Source organism: Pangasianodon hypophthalmus, chromosome 6, assembly GCF_027358585.1.
Source record: "Pangasianodon hypophthalmus isolate fPanHyp1 chromosome 6, fPanHyp1.pri, whole genome shotgun sequence".
Taxonomy (NCBI): Eukaryota; Metazoa; Chordata; class Actinopteri; order Siluriformes; family Pangasiidae; genus Pangasianodon; species Pangasianodon hypophthalmus.
Window position 1 is genome coordinate 15,093,780 of NC_069715.1, and position 20,779 is coordinate 15,114,558.

General features: G+C 39.0%; 2 protein-coding genes across 4 annotated transcripts in view; both read right to left on the reverse strand.

Annotated features, from left to right (window-relative positions):
* mbtps1 (membrane-bound transcription factor peptidase, site 1) overlaps positions 1–5,601 on the reverse strand; it is a 29,611-nt gene extending 24,010 nt beyond the window's left edge. Inside the window, exons 1-3 of one of the 3 annotated variants that reach the window (XM_053234971.1) lie at positions 5,430–5,601; positions 3,196–3,258; positions 2,260–2,797 (exon numbers count right to left, since the gene is read on the reverse strand). In XM_053234971.1, the coding sequence (XP_053090946.1) occupies positions 2,260–2,452 (193 nt within the window). In that variant the 5' untranslated portion in view covers positions 2,453–2,797; positions 3,196–3,258; positions 5,430–5,601. Of the gene's footprint in view, positions 1–2,259; positions 2,798–3,188; positions 3,259–5,429 lie in introns of all 3 variants that reach the window. The other 2 variants (XM_053234970.1, XM_034305368.2) reach the window with 2 other exon arrangements.
* Positions 5,602–6,287: 686 nt separating this feature from the next.
* On the reverse strand, positions 6,288–14,092 carry pskh1 (protein serine kinase H1). Its single transcript, XM_034305455.2, has 3 exons — positions 13,952–14,092; positions 10,983–12,109; positions 6,288–8,638 (listed from the first exon to the last, which is right to left on the reverse strand). The coding sequence occupies exons 2-3, from the start codon at positions 11,931–11,933 to the stop codon at positions 8,321–8,323; spliced, it is 1,269 nt and encodes a 422-aa protein (XP_034161346.1). The 5' UTR covers positions 11,934–12,109; positions 13,952–14,092; the 3' UTR covers positions 6,288–8,320.
* Between the last annotated feature and the right edge of the window lie 6,687 nt (positions 14,093–20,779).

Here is a 20,779-nt window from a genome sequence, read left to right on the forward strand (position 1 = left end):
TGTGCACGGTGCAAATCAAGAACACCCAAAAATTCAGTCCGTGAAATCTATAATGTGTTTAAGAAACTGACAACAGCAATGAGCAAAGCAACAGAACAAGAAAGGAACCCTTATTTAATAGCAGTTTATAATCTGACTGATTTTTATATGATCTTGAATATTGAAATGTAACCGAGTTATCTGATACAATCAATATTTGGTGGTCCAAGTTTTTGGTGGTCCAAGTTTTTTCAGGATTCTATACATCCATCGGTATTATGGTATACATCTACATGTTCTGAAACAGCCAAAGATGAACGCAAAAAGTGATGGAACTAAACCTTAGCTCACAAGCAACAAATGTGAACACTTAAGTAACAACAGGGTGAACTCTCCCAAAACCCAAAACGCCATTAAAATCTTACAATCTCTCAGCCAAACCCAAATGCCAGTATGAGTCTAATCATGTTTTACATGGGCGATGTTCATATTACAAGTTTGTAGCTGCAAATCTTTTTGCCTGAACGTTATGCATTTTTACAGAGATATGTAAACCTTGAAAGATCAGATCTAAACCACGTTTACTGCTGTTCTTATGCTGCGTTCAACGAAAGGCCGTAGCTTGTAATTTCCAACCACTCACTAGGAGAAACCAGAGAAAGCTTTCCCTCAACTCGGAATTCCTACTCGTGAACTCAGGATGGTCTCCTCAACCCCAAGTTCAGCGAGTGACATCAAATCAACATGGCGTCTCACAGCATCAACAAACAAAATATAACTTTAAATGAGTTATACTGTATATACATGTACTTGCTTTAGATCAATCAATATACAGACATGTTTGCTTGTTTAGCCTATAACATTGTTCAGATCACTGATGAGAGGAGGAAAATATACATCACTTATCACAGTTGGTTTACGAGCTTTGGCTATATCAGATTAATCACAGCTGACACACAATGATAACAGCAGTGTGAGTGAAGTGTGACATTTAAGATAAACACCTGAATTCTGTCAAAAGTCATGTACTGGATGTGTACATGTAATGCATTCGACTTACCTCGGAAGTAGGAGGTCGGTGCTCAGAATGATGTCATTTTGTGCATTCGAGGTACAAAGTGGGAAAAAAATATGGACGCCTCCATGTTCATCTTTTGTTAGCAAAAAAGCTAGCCAGCTAACTGTGATGAATGATGTATATTTTCTTAATTAAAACACCGAACTGTATAGCCAATGCTATAGATTTAACAAGCTAATATGTCTATATGTTTACTAATCTAAAGCAAATACTTGTATATACGGGATAACGCATTTAAAGTTAAGACATGCTACTATGTTTATGTCTGATTCTGGGTGCAACCATGTTGATGTGATGTCACTCCCTGAACTTGTAGTTGAGAAGACTGCCCTTGAGTACTTAAGTAGGAGTTCTGAGTTTAAGAGGTGTTTTCTTTGGCTTCTTCCAAGTTACAGCCTCTACTCAAATGCAGTATAAACCTCTGGGTTTATGCAGAGACGCGGAGAGGGGGTTTGCGGTCTGTTAAAAACCGTATACATGAAAAATGATGAAAAATGCTTTCTAAAACTGTCAGTTTGGCCCTATTCATGCTGTTGTCTCAGCTAAGATAAAAACGTTTAGAACGGTTAGAAACAGCGGGAGTACGTATATCAGGCTTCTTTTCATGGGTTTCATGGTTGTGTCACACTGGTCATGTTATTGTATAATGGATTTATTTACAGAAAACTACTGTAAGGCTCTATACACATGGTTCTCAAAGTGATGTCTGGGTCCATGATGTATACCTAGAGGACCTCTGACTGTATTGCTTTTGTTGTTTTTTTTACTTAAACATGACGGTGGTGGAAATTATCATCAACGAGTATCAAGGTTGTTATGGTTATTATTTACTTATCAGAGCTGTATATGACTGGTCATTTGAAAAGGTGTTAAGATGTTAATCTAAAACTCATAGTATAAATAATGGTAACTTTAATCTATTATGGACATACTGCTAAGGAGGGCCTTGGGAATTCTTTTACTATGGGAGGTGTCCCCGGATGCTTAAAGCTTGACACCTGCTCCTTTATACTATTTCTACGCATGTGGATATGCATGTGACATTAGTGATACTGAAAATAGCCTTTGAAATGATCATCTCTAATTTGGGTCTGAATCTCATATGGACTTGAATTTAACTCCTATATCAGTAATTGGACATATCAGTGTATCACACAAAAGTGATAGCACACCAGAGCAGAAGAGAGAGTGACTCCACTTACCATGCTCCACTACTTTGGAGGAGAAGTCTAGTTTGAGGGTGAGCTGAGAGCAGTTCGAGCTCGAGAACCCGTCCGTGGAGAAAGAAGAGCTGAAGATGGTTCGCTCTTCCTCAGTGCCAGCCAGGGGCACATACCCCGCCAGCAGGGCTACAACCACGAGGAGCCACACCGCTGTTAGTGTCATGGTGTCCATACTCCGGTTCAGTTCATAACCATCCAAAGGAGTTTAAAAGTGTCTGTGCTTCATAAATCACTGAATAAATGTGTCTGGAATTAAGTAAAGGGTGATGAAACAGAGAAGGAGATTGTGGGCTGCTTCAGATCCAGAACTCTGAGAGGTCTGGGGAATGCATAGCTTATGCTTTCATTTCTTTCTGCGTTTTCTCTCCATTTTCGGATCCAGCGGAGATGATCAGTGATGCAGCACAGACTGAATGAGGGTTGCCATCATACCACACACGGAGAGAATATTAAAGCAGATAAGGAAGTAAAATAATCTGATTCTCAGCTCCAAATTACAAGAGCCTCCAATCGCCTCCTACAGAAACATAATATAAAATATCATTGATAATAAAAATGGCAAATTGGCAGAAATAAAACAGTATGATAACCAATAAGAGCTTCTACTGCTAAATCAAAAGCCAACACAACAGTGTGCATCAGATTTGATTGTGATTAGTTAAGCCACTAAAAATCATATGTTCTCTGGTTAAAAAAACATAAAATAAAAGGGCAAGCATAATCAACAGTAATGCATTAGACTCGTATCAAGTTAATGGCCAACAAAAATCAAGTACTATGTGTAAACAAGTACACAAAAATGGATTATGACAATGTCATTATTACTCATGTCTTTTAAATAGAGACAAATCACTGAAAAATCAATGCAAAGGTCATTTCCATAAAGATAAAAAAGAGCTCAAAAATACAGTTTACTGTCAGTATTTCAGTTTCTGGGAAAACTGATACTTCCACCCTGGTTTAAAGGAATAGTCCATCCTGAAACACATTAAATATTAAATTATTTTTGTTATTCCGTTATGCAGTTAGCAGTTGTGTTGAGCTGATATATCAGGGGGGACATTGCTAGTGCAGTTACAATAGTGTGTAATAGGAGAAAAGCCTTCATCTATCTCAAACGGTATTACTGTCAGGTTTCACTGTTAGCTCCTAAAAACAAAACAGCAAGAACTTCTTTTCTGAGTCACCATTTTCCAGTGACATTCACTATTAATGAGAAATCCAGTGCAGAAGTAGTGGAGACCGTAAACACTGGCCTCTACAGCAGCTAGCTATATGACGCAGTTGTGCAGAGTTACGGCAGAGACTCGACTCGGCAAGTTAGTGGTCTCTGAGATTACGAGCGTGATGGTGTGGACAGCAGTAGCAGCATGCAAATTGAAGCTTTTCGAATCCTATCTGTTTGAGCGCTTTTAACAATCGACATTGGCACAAAACAGTGTTACAGATATATATGAATTCTGGATATAAATTTTAAATGTATAAATTTATCCCTAATGAGTAAGCCAGGGGCGACGGTGGCAGAAAAACCTCCCCGAGACGATATGAGGAAGAAACCTCGAGAGGAACCAGACTAAAAAGGGAACCCGTCCTCATCTGGGTGACGGCGGATAGTGCGATTATATATAATTTCCCTTCTATATTATATAGTCAAAAAGTGCAATTGTGTAAACAGAAACTTACGAGTATGAGCATGAGAGTCATTTCTGAACTCTTTATAGTTTTAACTTGAAGTCTATTGTGTTAAACTGATCAATTGTTCACTGATGGAGACTTGAGTACAAAACTGTTTGTAGTAATTACAGTCCTGAGGCTATCTAAGGAAGAAAATCCACAGGCGTCTTTATGGTTTCTGTGTGGTACCATCCGCAGTAATCTCATAGTAATCTCATGGTGATCTTTAGGCTGTCCGTGTGGAGCCATCCTCAGCAGCAGCGAGTAATTCTAAACATTAATTATAAAAGCTGAAATTGTTCAGGATGGATTTTTCCTCCTTACTCCACGCTGTTCAGATTGAAAGTGATATTATGTCGTGTAAGCCTGTTACACATCCTGAAATAAAAGCCCAGAGCACAGTGTGCACAGGAGATGGGCCTGCACTTCTTAATCAGATGGATGCAAAACAGCCTGTAACATTCCCATGAAGATTTGGTGTAGCTGCTTGTGAAATCATCAAATTTAGAAATATATCTTGTGGGTTTCATAGGGTTTTTTTTGTCTATTTCAAATGGTGAGAATAAAGGAAATAAGGGTTGTAAGGTTGTTTTTCAATAATCAGACTCAAGATGGTCAAAATAGAGCACTGTTGTCTAAACACATATGGTACATACTTATACATAATAATGTCTTTTAAATATATTTCAACAAGTATTCAGAATTAAAAGCCAAATAAGTGAAATTAACCTCAGCTACACATCTTAATGAGAGATAAACCAGTCTGTATTCTAACATGAGCAACCAGACATCACTGCTGCTGTTGTTGTTGTTGTTGTTTTCGTTGTTGTTGTGTTTGAAATGTAACTTCCGCTGACATACTGACCTATTCTAGGTAAACTACAGTTTATTTTAAAACCTGCTAGCTTGCCTGAAGAAAGCTAGAGAGCAAACCTGAAGGCAAATTTTTCTCACTGCAGTTAAATGCAGTTAAATCATGTCGCTTTGTGTCTGGGCTTTAAAATCAAATGCAGCTAATGCTGTGCTTTCCAGTTAGCTAACAGGCTCCAGCATGACAATAATCTACTCTTGCTACTGTTAAGCTAATTTTTTTTAGATAACCATTAGCACCCCTGGTATTATACTCTATTATTATCATTTGTTTACAGATGAAAATCCTGTGTTTAAGTAGATAGTTAGAGCTTCCGAGCTAGCAAGCTCCTCGGCCAACTTGAACAGAAAGTTATCTTTCCAGCTTTCTTTTCTTTCTCTGCAGTAACAAATACTAAGTAGAGTTGCTTGAGGTTTCGAGTTGTATATTAAACTGCGAATGAATGTTAATTAAAGTCAGTGTCTCGTGAATAAATTTATATCTAAGGCAACTAGACAAGCGTGCATCTTTAGACATGCTGCCAGAGCTAGCTAACCCCAGCTAACAAACAGCGCGTCTCAGCTGAACAGCCAGTTATCTACAGGATCTCAGGAAGGTCACTCACTCTTTCACATCAGAGAACCAGCCATGCCATGCTCCAGCAAAATGTAATGCGATCTAATAAATCCCATGTAAAGCAGCTCTCCGTTAGACGGTATGTTTAGCTCCAGCTTGCTAACAGATATAGCTGGTTTATCAATGCTGTTTGCTTTGCTACAGTAACCTGAGAGTCAGAGAACAAGGCAGCCAATCACAAACAGATACGCAGGGTAAAGCGATGAGCGATTCAGGCTTTAGCCAATCAGAAGCGTGCCTGGAGGCGGAGTCTATGTGCGTCACATCTAGCGGTGCTACTGTGTAGTACAGTGTGGCACAGTGAAATGCAGAAAATAAATAAAGGGCAATTACATTTATTATATTTCTGAGCTTCTTTTTTTTATAGTCTAATAAACATCTGGAGTCTGGATAAAAAAACTAGCCTGGATTAATATATATACATATATATATATATATATATATATATATATATATATATATATATATATATATATGTATATATATATATATATATATATATATATATATATATATATATATGTATATATTTCCTTGTGTAATCCTATGTATTTTAAATGATTCAGTTATAACTGTATGCAAGGAGACTAATCACACTGAAGTGGCATACAATGAAATGTAAAATTTATGTCTCTGTTCTATGAACATAAAATGACACTTCAGTTGTTTAATTTGTCCCTCTTCAGTAAGCACTGTTTACTGGTTAGTGTCGTGTTGGATCCAAACACTATCCCAGGACCACCGGGCGTGAAGTGGGAATACACCCTGGATGGGACACCAGCCCATTATAGAACTGTTGCTAAAATAATAGAAGAGAGAAAAAAAGCACAACAGCAGAACAATCATGTAAAAACCTTTTAGATGAAACTCTTTAATAGAGACATTTGATAAAAACTTCCAATTCACTATTCTGGGGAAAAAAGTTATTTAACATGATCCAACATTAACCTTCATTAAAACAAAAACAACACAAACACAACACATATTTACACTTTTCCTTCAAGAGACAGTGTTGGATCAGCTTCATCAAACAGAAAATTTATCCAACTAGGTTTACACAAACAACTGAACTCCATATGCTGTACGTCTTGGGAAATTCAGGAACTTGCTACTCCTCATACTTTTTTGCGGCACATTTCCTTAACTGACAATTTGGCAAAGGATTCATTTTATTAATGCATCAGATGTAAATTCAAACTATAACACTGTTAAATTTCCTTCCTTAAAAACAACCTTGTCGTTCGGTTAAAACGCAAAATTATAAAACAGTGGTTTTCCCAAAAGAAGTAGAATTTACTGTTTTAAAGAAAAAAATCACTTATTGTGTTGATTCATAGTGATAAAGAACTTTAAGGTATAGCAGACTATTATACTAATTACTAATTACTAAGAAAGTAATTTTTCAATAGCTTGATAACTAATATGTTATAACTGCATCAAATTTATCAGTTTGGCCACTTTAGTGGGGAAAAAGCAGAACCAAAAATACCGCATTCATTTTTCAAACTAATACAGTGTTAATGTTTACTAATAAACGCAATAGGGAAGTTTCACAAGTGTGGGAAAATTCCTAAATTAAGACAAGATACCAAGCTGATCCTCGTAACAAAATACGCACATTCACTGTATGATAAATCCAATGTACCCAATGTTCTTTAAAAAAAAAAAAAAAAATTAAAGTAAAATTAAGTACCAAATATGTGAAATGGTTTAATGTGCTGACTGATTTGATTAATAAGTTCACATATAAAACATGTCTACGATTGAATGAAACTTATACAATCATAAGTACTGCATATTAGCTCAAATGCTTGGGGTGTTCATTTTATTTAAAGATTAAAAACATACTGTAAATCAGCCTTACATACTGTAGCTCAACCTGTCAATCAAAATGCTTAGCGGTGACAGGAATTACTTGAAGCAGTACCGTTAGAGATCTCACTGTAACAAGCTCCCATAAGTTATAACTTCACCCAAGTGGTTTCTTTAGAAAGAAAAGGCATAGTTCCACCTTCATATTTTAAATGATTTTTGGCAAAATAAACTGCGATAAACGGGAAACAATTAACAGCATCAAAATCACCCTACAGAGCAACTAACTAGAACGGTTAACAAAAATACTTCACAGCAAAAATCAGGAAGGTCTAAAAACAGCGAACACAGATTTAGTAGTCCTTCCAGCAACTTCATAATGTAGGATTCTGTTCAACAGATACAATCAGGTAAAAGGCTTAATCAGACAGTAACTCCAGAGACAATATAACAATGAAAAAAACATTAACAATAAATAAATAAGGGAAAAAACACACAAATAACATGAACATAAAGGAAAAAACACCAGCACAGAGATGGACTGGAGAATGAGTGAAATATATTTATTTGCTAATTGGCTCTGTGGTCAACGAGGGTGTCGTCTCTCAGAGTTCTTCCATCAGACTCGTAAGTACACGCCACTCCTGTTCCACTTTACCTCCTCTGCTCACAGCATGTGGGTCCTAGGCATGTGCCGATATTATATTTTATTATCAGGATAATTGCTTAATCTTTCCTCATGGTTTAAGAGCTCACAAAGTATAAGGATATTCTAAAAATGACAAAATTATTACTCAGCCAGAGAAGACCAAGTGACAGTTCTGTTTGCCATCTTTTTTTCCCCAACTTGTATTGATTTCTCATTTAGTTAACCGGATTATGAGCCTGGCTTCACAATGAAGGATCCACGTGAAAAGACCTTAGGCTGCCTTCTGAATAGGATTCAGGGACAGTGACAAAACTCTGAAATATGTTTGTAAAATATCGTATAAAAGATTATCGGCACATGTCTAGTGGGTCCCGGAGTGTCGATGCCAGCATGTGCAGTGTGACTGCAGGTTCCTTTCTTCAGCCGTTGTACTGTTGCTGGTAGCGGCGGTTGAGCTCCCTCAGCTCCTTCTCTCTGACACGCCGTGCTCGGCCTGACTTGCTCGAGCGGCTGGAGCGCGTTGACTGTGCTGACTTCGTGCTTTGGCAGCGCGACGACGCCCTCTTGAGCAGGTTCTGAGAGATGCAGCGCTGTAGATTCTTCATGGAAGACGAAGCAGCCATGCTAACAATCCAGGGGTGCTTGAGCGCCTGGCCAGCCGTCAACCTTTCGCTCGGGTCCACAGTGAGCACACGGTCAATGAAGTCCTTTGCCAAGTTGGACACACTCGGCCACGGCTGGGGTGAGGAGAGCAGGAAAATGACATGAAATGCAGAAACAGATTTTTCTCAGACCATGAATAAAGAACAAAATCCCATGTAGATTTTCACGTATATATAATATAGAGACATGTATTTTCAGAAAGATGTCAAATCTTTTTGATTCTTGTGACGTGCTACTTGTTTGACCTACTACTTTTCATATATCTGTATGATCTAAGCATATTTCGATATCAGTATTTTTATGGCATGGAGTCAACTAAGTAATTAAGTAATAAAAATGTTCTTCTGTTTCTAATCTGAAACACTAATGCACAAACACTGCAGCCAGACTAGCTGTTTTAGTCACTTTTTTTGAAGGAGTTTATAAAATATATCTAAGGCTTTAAGCAAGATATAACAAGATCCAAAAGTTGTCCAATAAAAAGTCAATTTATCAAACATTTTATAAAGAAATGTACATACTCTTCATCTATTATGAGTAATTTCATAATATTTAGAACTGTTGGAATGAAATGGCCAACAAGGTTTTTTTAGGCAAAGTTACTCCACATGAGCATGGTCATTTTTGGAAGATTAGTCTGTTCACCGAGGAGAGCCATGAAAACTAATAGGTTTTGTAAACATTTAACCTGACTAATATGACAAATTAAACTGCCCATTAATTTTTAACCTTGCTGTTTACATCTCACAGACCCACCACACTGTTAACTTAACACAGAGGGCAGAATACTTGCTTTTGTTGCTTTGTGTAACTCTTTTTCTTAAAAGCCCACAGATTTTTGTGTAAGCAGAAGACACACTGACGCACACAATCTTCCAGATAACACTGCGGCAAAGGGTTAGTGTGGGACATGATGTGATCACAGAAAGCTCTGGTTACCGTCCAGTCAACACACACAAAGACACAAACAAACACAGAATCCACAACACAAGTAAACTGCAACAACAGCACAACCATAAATTTGGTATTGGACAGTCAAGCAATTCAATCATCAAAAGAGCATTTACGGTAAAGGAGGTTTATAATAAAGTTTATAATGAACATGCAGAGAGGGATGAGAGGCCAGACAATCATGGGGTATTGTTTTCTGGTGTCGTGACAGTGGCCTTCTGGGGAATATTTCTGCTTAGGAACGTAGATTGTGAATGGACTGGCTAAATGTCTACATGTCCTCATGTAGCTTTATAAAAACAGGCTGTCAGAGTCTTTATGCTATACCACAAACCACCAGTGAGCCCTGAATACATCACAGCACAGAGCTGCATAATCACAGCAAAAACTATTAAGTGTAATTATTCTAAACCATCTGTGCAACAGCAGTGAGACACAACTGATATGTTTACACCTACATTAGGCTGTGTAATGACTGTCAAATCAATATCTAGTGCAATTCCATTACAAATACTGTATTATTCCACACTTTTTATCCCTTTTAGCACACATCCATGGATGCAACAGCCATAGATTATACAGAAGACTCACTGTGGTACATCTAACGCCCTAGAAATCACAATCCATAGAAATGATTTCTAAGCAATACCACCTGATCATTACCACCTATGTCATTATGCTGAATGCTCTTAGCCTTCTGTGTTATATCGAAACAGTGATTAAACAATTTCTCTGATTTTCTTGTTCATTCCAACTAATGCATTAAATAATAACTCTTTCAAAATTTGACTGTCATTATTTAACGCACTAGTTGAAATGAAATCATGAACTTCAGCATAAGCTTACATAAGCAATCAGTAACACTAAAAAAAGCAAATAATCCTAATTAATTGGTATTTTTTAATAATAAGCCAAATAATGAACATCTGTATAAACTATTGTTTATGCCATCAATGAGTAATTAAAGTAAATTTGTAAGTAAGTAAATGAAATGCACAATAATCAAGACAGACAACACATTACTCAACATATTTGCAGTTGTTAATTGCCAAAATTCTGAACTAAGGCTGAATAGCAAGTTCCAGTATTTATACGTTGAGACCAAAGCTCAGTGAGTTATCACATATGATAACTTTTGCTCGTTTATATGAACTTTTTCTAGTCATGGATTGAATAAAAATGAGTCAATGCAGGTATATTCATTACCATTTTAAACAAACATTAATTTGTTTAACTTTAATTATGGTGTATTAATGCTGAAGTTCATGCTCAAGCTCACAGTAAATAATGTTAGTTAAGGGAAACTTAATGTAAAGCATTACTCAAATTTTCTTCACCAGCTTCTACCATCCTATTGTCAGAACCTATGTCTAGAGTGTGTAAAATAAATCCGTTTTCCTTCTTCAGCTCAGCTGGCTGTTAGAATACGCATGAAACCAGAATAAAGTTAGAATACTAGATTCCCACCTCCCCAGAGAAGCTGTACTTCCCCTTCAGGATCTGCCGATAGAGGCGCATGCGGTTGTCGTCCTCAAAGGGCATGGTGCCACTGAGCAGGATGTAGGAGATAACCCCCAGCGCCCACATGTCCACAGCATTGGTGTAGGGCTTGCGTACTAGGATTTCAGGTGCGATGTATTCAGGTGTGCCACAAGTTGTTTTCATAAGGCATTCGTCACCCTTTTTGCGTGTACTCGCTAGACCAAAGTCGGTGATCATGATCTTGGAGTCAGCACCAGGGTGGTAGTAGAGCAGGTTCTCAGGCTTGAGGTCGCGGTGGGTGATGCCTAGCATGTGCAGGTAGCGCACACCGTCCAGCACCATGCGGAGTACACGTGTGGCATCCCGCTCAGTGAAGGAACCGCGTGCGATGATGCGGTCAAAGAGCTCACCTCCTGTGGCCAGCTCCATCACCATGTACACACGCTCAGCCGTCTCAAAAACCTCCATCAGCTGGATGATGTTGGTGTGGCGTACACGCCGCAGGACTCGCAGCTCCGACTCACACACCTCGCGACCCTCACGCCATCGAGTCTCGATCATTTTGATTGCATATGGCTGGCGTGTACCCTTGTGCTCAACCCGCACCACCCGGCTGAAGCTGCCACGACCAATGAGTGCCTTAATCTCATACTTAGCCGTCACCCGAGGGTCAAACTTGGCCCGGTATTTGGCCACCTTGTTTCGCCGTGGTTCAGAGGGCTCCAGCTGGCCTTTTCCTGCCGTAGGGGAATTAGTGGCAGCACCTGTAGCTTGGCTTTGACCCTGAGGGGAAGGAGAGCCAGTTTTCTTGTCACTGCCATCCACACGAATAAAGTTCTTATAGACATCAGTTTGCTGAGGCTCAACCTTCTTGACAAGATCTAGCTGCACGTCTGCTGGTGGTTCTGGGAGGACCTTGCTCGTCCTGCACCCCATCACGTCAGGATCCTTCGCACCCAATGCGGGCAGCACATCCTCATAACCCGTGCCAGCCAAAGGCACAGACAGAAGCTTTCAATGCCACAATAAACAAGGATGACAAGGACAGTCACCAAGTTCTACCAGAGAACTATCTTCTCCTCGGGTAATATGTAAATGTAAAGTCTATCAATCTGAAAGAATGAAAACAAGAAGAATCAGTGTCAGAAATCTTGCCCTAGACGACAGGAATTTACACATAATGCCATAAGCCAACAATAGTTTTTAAATACAAGTATCTTGCTTTATGCATGTCTTTACAATTGTGTTATAATGCAATTTTATACTGTAATTTCATGCAAGAACATTGTATTCTTACTTTTTCTATAATATTGGCATTATAATACAGGTAATAGAAAATATGGTTAATGTAATCAGCTACTGTCTAATAGTGAAGTGAAGTGACTTGTGGCCAAGTACGGTGACCCATACTAGGAATTTGTGCTCTGCATTTAACCCATCCAAGTGCACACACACAGTAGTGAACACACACAGTAGTGAACACACACCCGGAGCAGTGGGCAGCCTTTTTTTGCGGCGGCGCCCAGGGAGCAGTTTGGGGGTTCGGTGCCTTGCTCAAGGGTCTCACCTCAGTCGTGGTATTGAGGGTGGGAGACAGCGTCATTCACTCCCCCCACCTACAATCCCTGCCGGCCTGAGACTCGAACCCACGACCTTCAGGTTCACCTTCGGGTTGCAAGTCCGAGTCTCTAACCATTACAACTACCCCCTATATAATATGATATAATAAGAATGATTAAAGGAAGCCTAACCATATAACATTTATGTAGATTATCCAACCCAGATTAACACATGCTGAGCTGGGGCTGGTCAGACCAAGCTTTCAGTTTCTCAGCTCCGGTCCTTCCTATCACACTGCAGCTTTCAGTCTGCCTGCTCATGACACCATCATGACAGGTCTACCATCATGACAGGTCATGATGATTAATGAGTTGGATCAGGTGTGTGTGCCCTGTTTCAGATGCCTGCATGCTGTTTCAGGTGTGTGCTGTTTCAAGTGTGCGTGCCCTGTTTCAGGTGTGTGCGTGTGCTGTTTCAGGTGTGTGTGCGTGCGCTGTTTCAGGTGTGTGTGCGTGCGCTGTTTCAGGTGTGTGTGCGTGCGCTGTTTCAGGTGTGCGCGCCCTGTTTCAGGTGTGTGCGCGCGCTGTTTCAAGTGTGCGTGCCCTGTTTCAGGTGTGTGCGTGTGCTGTTTCAGGTGTGTGTGCGTGCGCTGTTTCAGGTGTGTGTGCGTGCGCTGTTTCAGGTGTGTGCGTGCGCTGTTTCAGGTGTGTGCGCCCTGTTTCAGGTGTGTGCGTGCGCTGTTTCAGGTGTGCGCGCGCCCTGTTTCAGGTGTGTGCGCGCCCTGTTTCAGGTGTGTCAGGTGTTTCAGGAGTGCTGGGAGTTAGTAAGGGGTGTAAGTGTACAGGTCAGCGGGTTCCCGGAGTGGAGCTGAGAAACCTGCTCCAGTCCAACAAGACAAGCTGAAATGATAGAATGCGACACTGTAAAACAGCAGTAAAGACATGAAACAAGGCGCTGCAACAGGTCCGAGGCGCTTTACGGCGGTAGCGGCGGCTTTCTTTACGGTAACCCGAGTGAAAGGAATGTAGCCAAAAAAATGTTAACTAACTTTATTTAGGGTTGAAGTAAACAGGCACAGCTCACCTCATACACAATGAACAGAAAAGTTTCTGATGTTAAAATGGCCATAACTTTATAAAACGAGCGACTAGGAAACTCAAGCGCTCTATATTTTCCTCAGTGTAGAAACATGTCTAAAACAAAGAGTGTGAGGCGATGTTACACAGCTCCCGCACCTAACTGTCTTCACGAGGCCTGGACGAAAAGGTAAACGGTCACGCGCTAAATGGGTGCTTTGTTTTGTTTTTTTAAGTCCCACTTGTGTTTCTAGGTTTTAAGACAACTCAATTTGAATCAAAAATTTAAAAGGGAGAAAGTATTTGTTTAAGCGTCACCTTCTCGCTGTTTTTGTGGCACTCGACGCAGGGAGTAAGAGGGCAGGATTGCAGAGGTCTCCAGCGCCGCCAGCCTCCTCAGCCCACTCTCAGCTGTTCTCTCCATTTTATTAGCGCAGCTTTTCTCCAACTTTCCTCCGCTTCAAACACTCCGACTCAGCTCCTCTTCCCACACTCACTAACAGCCACATGGTGGACACAGAAAGCCGACACTAACTTTTTCATCGACCAAGAAAGAGTTTGTGGGCTGTTGCTTCGAAGCGAAGCGGTGTTTTCAGGACGGGACCACCTTTTTCCCTCTACTGAGATTTTTTTCTTTTGGAAGAGTTGGGCTTGTTTCGACCCCTGCAACAAATAGGGTGAAGCCAGAAGCAGTCAACATGGCCGAGAGAGGCAAACAGAGAGGGGTAAACTTCTGTCAAAGAGCAGAAAACTCTCAGAGCGGTAAACTTCTGTCATAAAGTAAAAGCTTGTCAGAGAGTTCAGCTTTTCTCGAAGAATTTCTGTTAAACAGAATAAACTGTCAGAGAAGCAAACAATAATGTACTTTAAAAAGTGTGTGTGGGGGGGGTGAGGGGTAAAAACTTTTAATGAACAGTACAAATTGATAAATTTGAAAGTCCTTTAAATTATAATTTTGAGGTTTTTTTTTTTAAAAAGTAAGTTACACATACTTGTGCATAAGGTATATATATATATATATATATATATATATATATATATATATATATATATATATATTTTTAACTTGTAAAAAATGCATACACTATTTATTCATTTGTTGTTTGGGTTTTAGTTGTTTTCACATGCAAAATTTTACATCTGTTTTAACTCAAATGTATTTCAGAATTTTTCATATTCATTCATTCAGCAAAAAGAAATATTGTCAAAAAAACCCTCTTGTTCTTCTACTACTACTACTATTACTACTACTACTACTACTTTTTTTCATCTTATCTTTTCTTCTTATCTTTCCTTTGTACAACTGACTTTTATTTTGTTAAAATGATTTTATTGCACTTGGTTGCTGGCTTCAGCTGAAGCATGTAGTGTTGCTGAAATCCATGCTGCTGAGTCCAAGAAACTTTTTAGACACTTCTCTGAAACAGATTTCTTGTAAGCTGAGTGCTTTCCAGCAGAATCATGCTGGCTTAAGAGAGGCCTTGAGGTCTTGATGATCTGTTTCCCTCTGCCTATTGGCCAAACTCTGTGTGGTTGTCACCGCATGAGTGTTTAATCATCCAGGTCATTTTAATCATCTATTATGGTAAGTCTAAGCAAGTGAACTTGATGAAGGCCACTAGGATGAGGAGGGAAATGTATTCAAGATTAAAACACAAGCCTGTTTGCCTAGAATTAGGCCTGCTGTTAGATCCCAGTCCACTGATGACAAGATGACAAGAGGTAAGATGACACTGATGACAAGATGGCAAGAGGAATGAGTCCAGTCACCTAGACCTACGCTGACACTCTCACAGCATATTTACACATTTCCTCATCTCAAAGTGGCCAAAGTAATATTTAGGAGTAGGCATATCATTAATTAGCCTCATTAATAAATATGTTATTGGAAGATAGTAAAACAAATGGGTGTGTATTTTATGCCTTATGTATAAACAGTTTCCTCGAGCGTTCCCATAAGAATTTTATTGTCATTGTATTGACAATAAAATTCATGTATCAGTCTTGTGTATGTGTCCTTATTTAGTTAGATACAAAGATACAAAGATAGTCAGTATGTTTCAGAAGCCCTCTGTATGTAGTGTGGTAAATAGGCTCTAACAGGAGGGCCATGTGCCTTTTAAGTTTTTGAATATGTTCTATGTAATTTTTTTTAGTTTACTAATGTGTTTAACTCACTGGATGCGTGGAACCACTAGATGACACTGTTCTTCTTTTTAAGCAAATCAGACTACTAACTGCAGTGTTCCTTCCGGCTCCTTTGTTTATCATTAAAACAACACAAATCTGAGGATATGCCATGATTTCTCCTGTGAAAATATAAATATCTAAATATAAAAATTGATTGTGATGGGCGCCAAACATGTATATACATGATTGCAGACAGGTTTAAAAAAATAATAATAAAAATAAAAAAAATAAAGAAGGAAAAAGTAACAACAACATGGGGGGAAAAGTGAGGGGGTCTGAATTCTGAATGCACTGTATATCCATGTATGTATGTCACAGTACATGGCACTAGACAAAGAACAAGTGTGTAATATATGTTTATAACCATATCTTATGAAGATGCCTGGTATATTACTTGGTCTTGTTCTATGCAGGTTCCAGTGTACTGCAAGTGTTGCTACTCATTTGTGCACACCCTGTCCTTCTCCTATAAGGAACAGCTAATATCTGTGTTTATATCATCACAGACATTTCTGGTCACTTGTCTTTTCACTAGTGGTTTGTCTTTTGCTGGTGTCCCATGTGGTGCTCCAACGTACATTGCAGGTGTTATAATGAATACTGCAAACCCTCTCTTTCTCGTCTGCTGAACAATGGCTTCATCCCAAATGCAGCTCTGAATAAGTCTGTGGCAAATCTGAATAGGGCAATAGAATGATGTAGTGCTGCTTGTGAATGCAGCGTGGAAATGCCAGATGAAATGTTAAGTTATAGACTTGGTGACAGCCATCTGGAGCCTGTAAAGGACACAGACTCTCTGATGGACCTTTAGTTTCAAGTAGATAAGATAATTAGATAAGATAAAGTGTTTGAGTAAAAAATGATAAGGGGCATGGGATAATAGAATATAAATGGACAGACAAACTTAATAGACAGCTATAGCCTCTCTAGTCTGTTTATGAGTGCACGCTGAATGTGAAAGTAGGATGCCGTGGGCTCAAGGTCCAAATACCTTAATGCAGGATTCTTCCCTTTTTGTCATTTATTTACTTGGTTATGCAGTACTCTGTGTCGCACAGCAGCTGTAAAACAATCTGCAAAACAAATCAACTGGCATGATGGATGGGTTAGTCTTTAAGTCCCCTCGGTAATTCTGGTGCTTCCACTCTTTAGGTTTCTCTCACTCATTCTTTGTCTCTGTCTCTCTCTGCCCCCTCCTCCTTGCCTCATCTCCCTCCTATCTACCCAAAAAGGTCAATACCATCTGTTAAATCCAAATTTGCTGACTGGTGTACATTATTTATCAGCATGAAGATAGAAGTGGCTCTATTAAAAGCTGCACTGACTCTTCCTCTCTCTCTCAATTATTCTCATGATAATCAGTCTTGGCCTGTGGGCCTGTCCAGACTGGCTGTCTGAACAGGACACTGAGATCTATAGCTGTTCTGAAATTTGCCAATCTGCACACAAACTCTGCAGTGGATTTGTGTTTGACGCTGGGCTCAGTCTCTAGGCTCTCCTGATGAAAGTCTTATGTGTGGGAAAAAAAAATCTTGATTCCCAATTCCCTCTTTAATTCCCCCTTTAAAGCTCTGTTCACTTTCTGGACAGCTCTGAAAGTAATATTTCCAAATATTTGGAGGATTATCTCTTGTCCCAGGTCTACGAAACGTATGCTAAATTTTTCTCTTTCATAGATCCGCCAGGGTGGACAATTTGCTGTATAATCTGTTGTCAAATATACTGTAGCTAAAATTCTGGACACAACTCTCTGTTGCATTGCTATTCCTAGCCCATACTCTTGTTTCAAGGCATCTCCAATGGCCCAGTGACTCCCAAGGCGAGACAGAGATACACAGACACCTTGGAACTTCTTCACGAGGGAGGCCCTTTCTATCTGGTTTCACATTTCCGCTCCACTGCATTGTTGTTCCAGCGGCAATCAATACCTGTATTTCACTGGTACAAACTTAAATCTCTACCTTGACTGTGTTTGTGAAATCTATTAAATAAGATATGAGAGGAGACACTGAGTGTTATGCAATAAATGACAGTAGCCAAGCCTATAGAAAGCCTAACTCCAAGAAAAGCCATAGAGAAATGTTATGGAAAAAGTAAGATTAGTGTACAGTGATGGTTTGAACATCTGTATGTTTTTATGTAATAGAGAAGGGACATTGGAATTGGCAGCAGTGTTGAAGCATAGTTCTTTCAGTACTACTGAATACATACTGAAACCCACTCGATACTCATCCTCTCAGTGTGCCACATGAATGTGTTATTGTAGATATACATGTATAATAACATATGTATTATTCTATTGATGTGCTTGATGACACTTGTTGCTCATGGTTATTCAGTTCTGGTCATCCGTTATCAGCTGGATGCGTAGAGTGTGTTCTGTTTCACTTCTACTTTATTTTGAATAAACATACTGTACCTGTCAAATTAGTGCTGTCAGTATAAAATGCACTCATGAACAGAGTCAAAAGATCAAACTTGTTGGTTGTAGATTAATAAATTGGGTAATACTAAAATCCATGAGTTTGCTGTCTCTAGCTTGATAGAATTATCAAAATAGTGGGTTAATGTTGGGATGAGAAAAGGAAATATGAAAGAGAAGTGTAGAATATGGGATGAGTGTATATATGGATAGTTTTACCATGTAAACTAGGCTTCTAGCTTGTAGACTACAAGTGAGCAATAAAGCTTGATATATTTAAGTAATATCGCATGAGCAAAAGTGCGGTTATACCAAATATCAGTACAGCATGATTTGGCCGTAGACACAAAGCTGCAGGCCAAATGCTGCAGGTAATATAACAGCATGATTACGGTGTGATATTGCTTTTATGCAACAGTCTTATAGATAAGAAATTAATATCAAACAACTGACATTTCGGACACAATATGGCCAAATAATTTGTTTATTTTTGCTCCACAGAAATAGATCCAGGAGAAGTCGCACTCACTAATAGCCCTGGCTAGCTAGCTAGCTCACACTGATTTGTACATTCCCGTTAAAGGTATTTTAAGTTAGAAATTATATTCATGCAAAATGTATTGTTTGTCATGTCCACTGTAGTAATCTACTGTAGTAACCGTTTCAGTGGGACTGTTGCTAGAATTGAAATTTCACATGGAGAAAACAGACGAGAGGAGTGATACACACAGTGAAACATCACCGTGTATTTATACTAAATATAAGCACTTTTGGAATGATGCTCGTCCAATCAAATTAGTGGACCGGAAATAACTGTTGTATATAAAGTCATGCTCTAGCATGGGCATCATAAAAGGTGAAAAATATATAGTCCCCTCCGAATGTATTAGAACAGCAAGGCCAATTATTTTGTTTTTACTATACACTGAACATCTAAAAATTGGGTGTTCTGCCACAAAAGATGCCAAGTTGTTTAACACATCTAAATATAAATATCAGGAAGTGAAAGCTGAAATTTTATCTATTGTCTCATATTCATCTTTTGATCTCAAACCAAAATGTCTTTAGTGTATAGAAAAACAAAAGAATTGGCCTTGCCCTTCCAATGCTTTCAGAGGGGACTGTGTTAGGAACAACAGCCAGTATGCCATTCCCATGTGGCCAAGTACATTCACTTACCAGGCCACCTCCCTGCACTCTCAGGGTATTTTTAGATCTTGTGCTTATTTCAGGTGAGACTGTAGCCTCCATGAATGAACGCATATGAAAGGTGAATGAGAGCCATACCTTTGTCATTTAGCGTTTGAATTAGTAATTATAAATAGTCAACCAGAAAAAAAATGAGGCCTGAAGGATTGTAACAATTATGGGAAGGGGGTTCATGAAGTACATACAGTATATACTCTATATGCACTACGTATACAATTTCAGCCATTTTGAATATCGACTGATTGCACCATTTACAATTCAGATGTATTTTCCTTTGTCTGAAATGTCCTGTTTCTCTAGAAAAATTTGTGCACTGGTGTCTTAGCAGAGGCCAACGCAAGTCTCCAGAACAGCCTGAATGTCTCTGGAATTGAGGCGGCTTGATATTGAGTTGGTGTTTTGATGATGATGGTGGAGAGCACTGTCTGATAGATTGGCCAAAATCTCTGATAGGTGTCATATCTGGTTGAGATCTGGTGATTGGTGGTGTCTATACAAGCTGAATGGAGAATTCATAAGAATATAAGGAATCGAAACATTTTCAAGTCTCAAAAAAGGCATGCTTTAAAGGTGGGGTCAGTGATTTTTAAGTCAGAACACATTTTGTAACATTTGTAGAAGTTGTCTTCACATTCAGGTAGCTGTTAATAAAATAATTGCATCCAGGTTAATAGGAGATGTGTACTACCAACATTGAACCAGGAAAATCATGTTCCCTGTCAGTTCACTACCATTTAGACATTCTAGCCTAGGCAGCACACCAACATTTGATTTTCGGGTATAGCATCGAGAGGATACTGAAAGCTATTTTTTGAGTCTCAGAACAGATAGTTTAGCTTCTGGCAAAATCACTGGGTATATCTTTAATGCTTGGCTGTTTAAATTGACCTCCTGTAACACTTAATATCTAAGAAAGGACAACTACAGTATATCTGGTAACACTTTCCCAGTCCTCATTGCAAAACTGTTCAGGATATGAAGAATGTCACTGAACTGCCTTCATTCCAGATGACTTCAACTGTCACTCCAGTGTTGCTTTAGCTATTTCTCAGTCTGCAGGTATGTTTGGAAAAACCCGAACTGTATGTCAGCATAAAAGTGTTATAAAACAAAAATTTACAATTTATATACGACTGATTCATCTTTTTCTGTAATGGCATGTGTATTCTTTTAATCCCTCTACACTTGATTATTCATCACTGTTCCTGTGTTCACAGCAATTCTAAGCCCACAGTTGCCTCTTGTCATTTCCACAGGGACACCCCAGGGAGCACTCTCAACTAAAATGTGTTAAAATATGATTAAAATTATAATATGGTGATAGA

Excerpts from the sequence above, each read along its gene's own strand:
- pskh1 (XM_034305455.2), bottom strand. The coding sequence starts at position 11,933 with ATGGGGTGCAGGACGAGCAAGGTCCTCCCAGAACCACCAGCAGACGTG. Across the intron at positions 8,639-10,982 it reads AGTACAGCTTCTCTGGGGAG|CCGTGGCCGAGTGTGTCCAA; the intron begins GTGGGAATCTAG and ends TCCTCACCCCAG.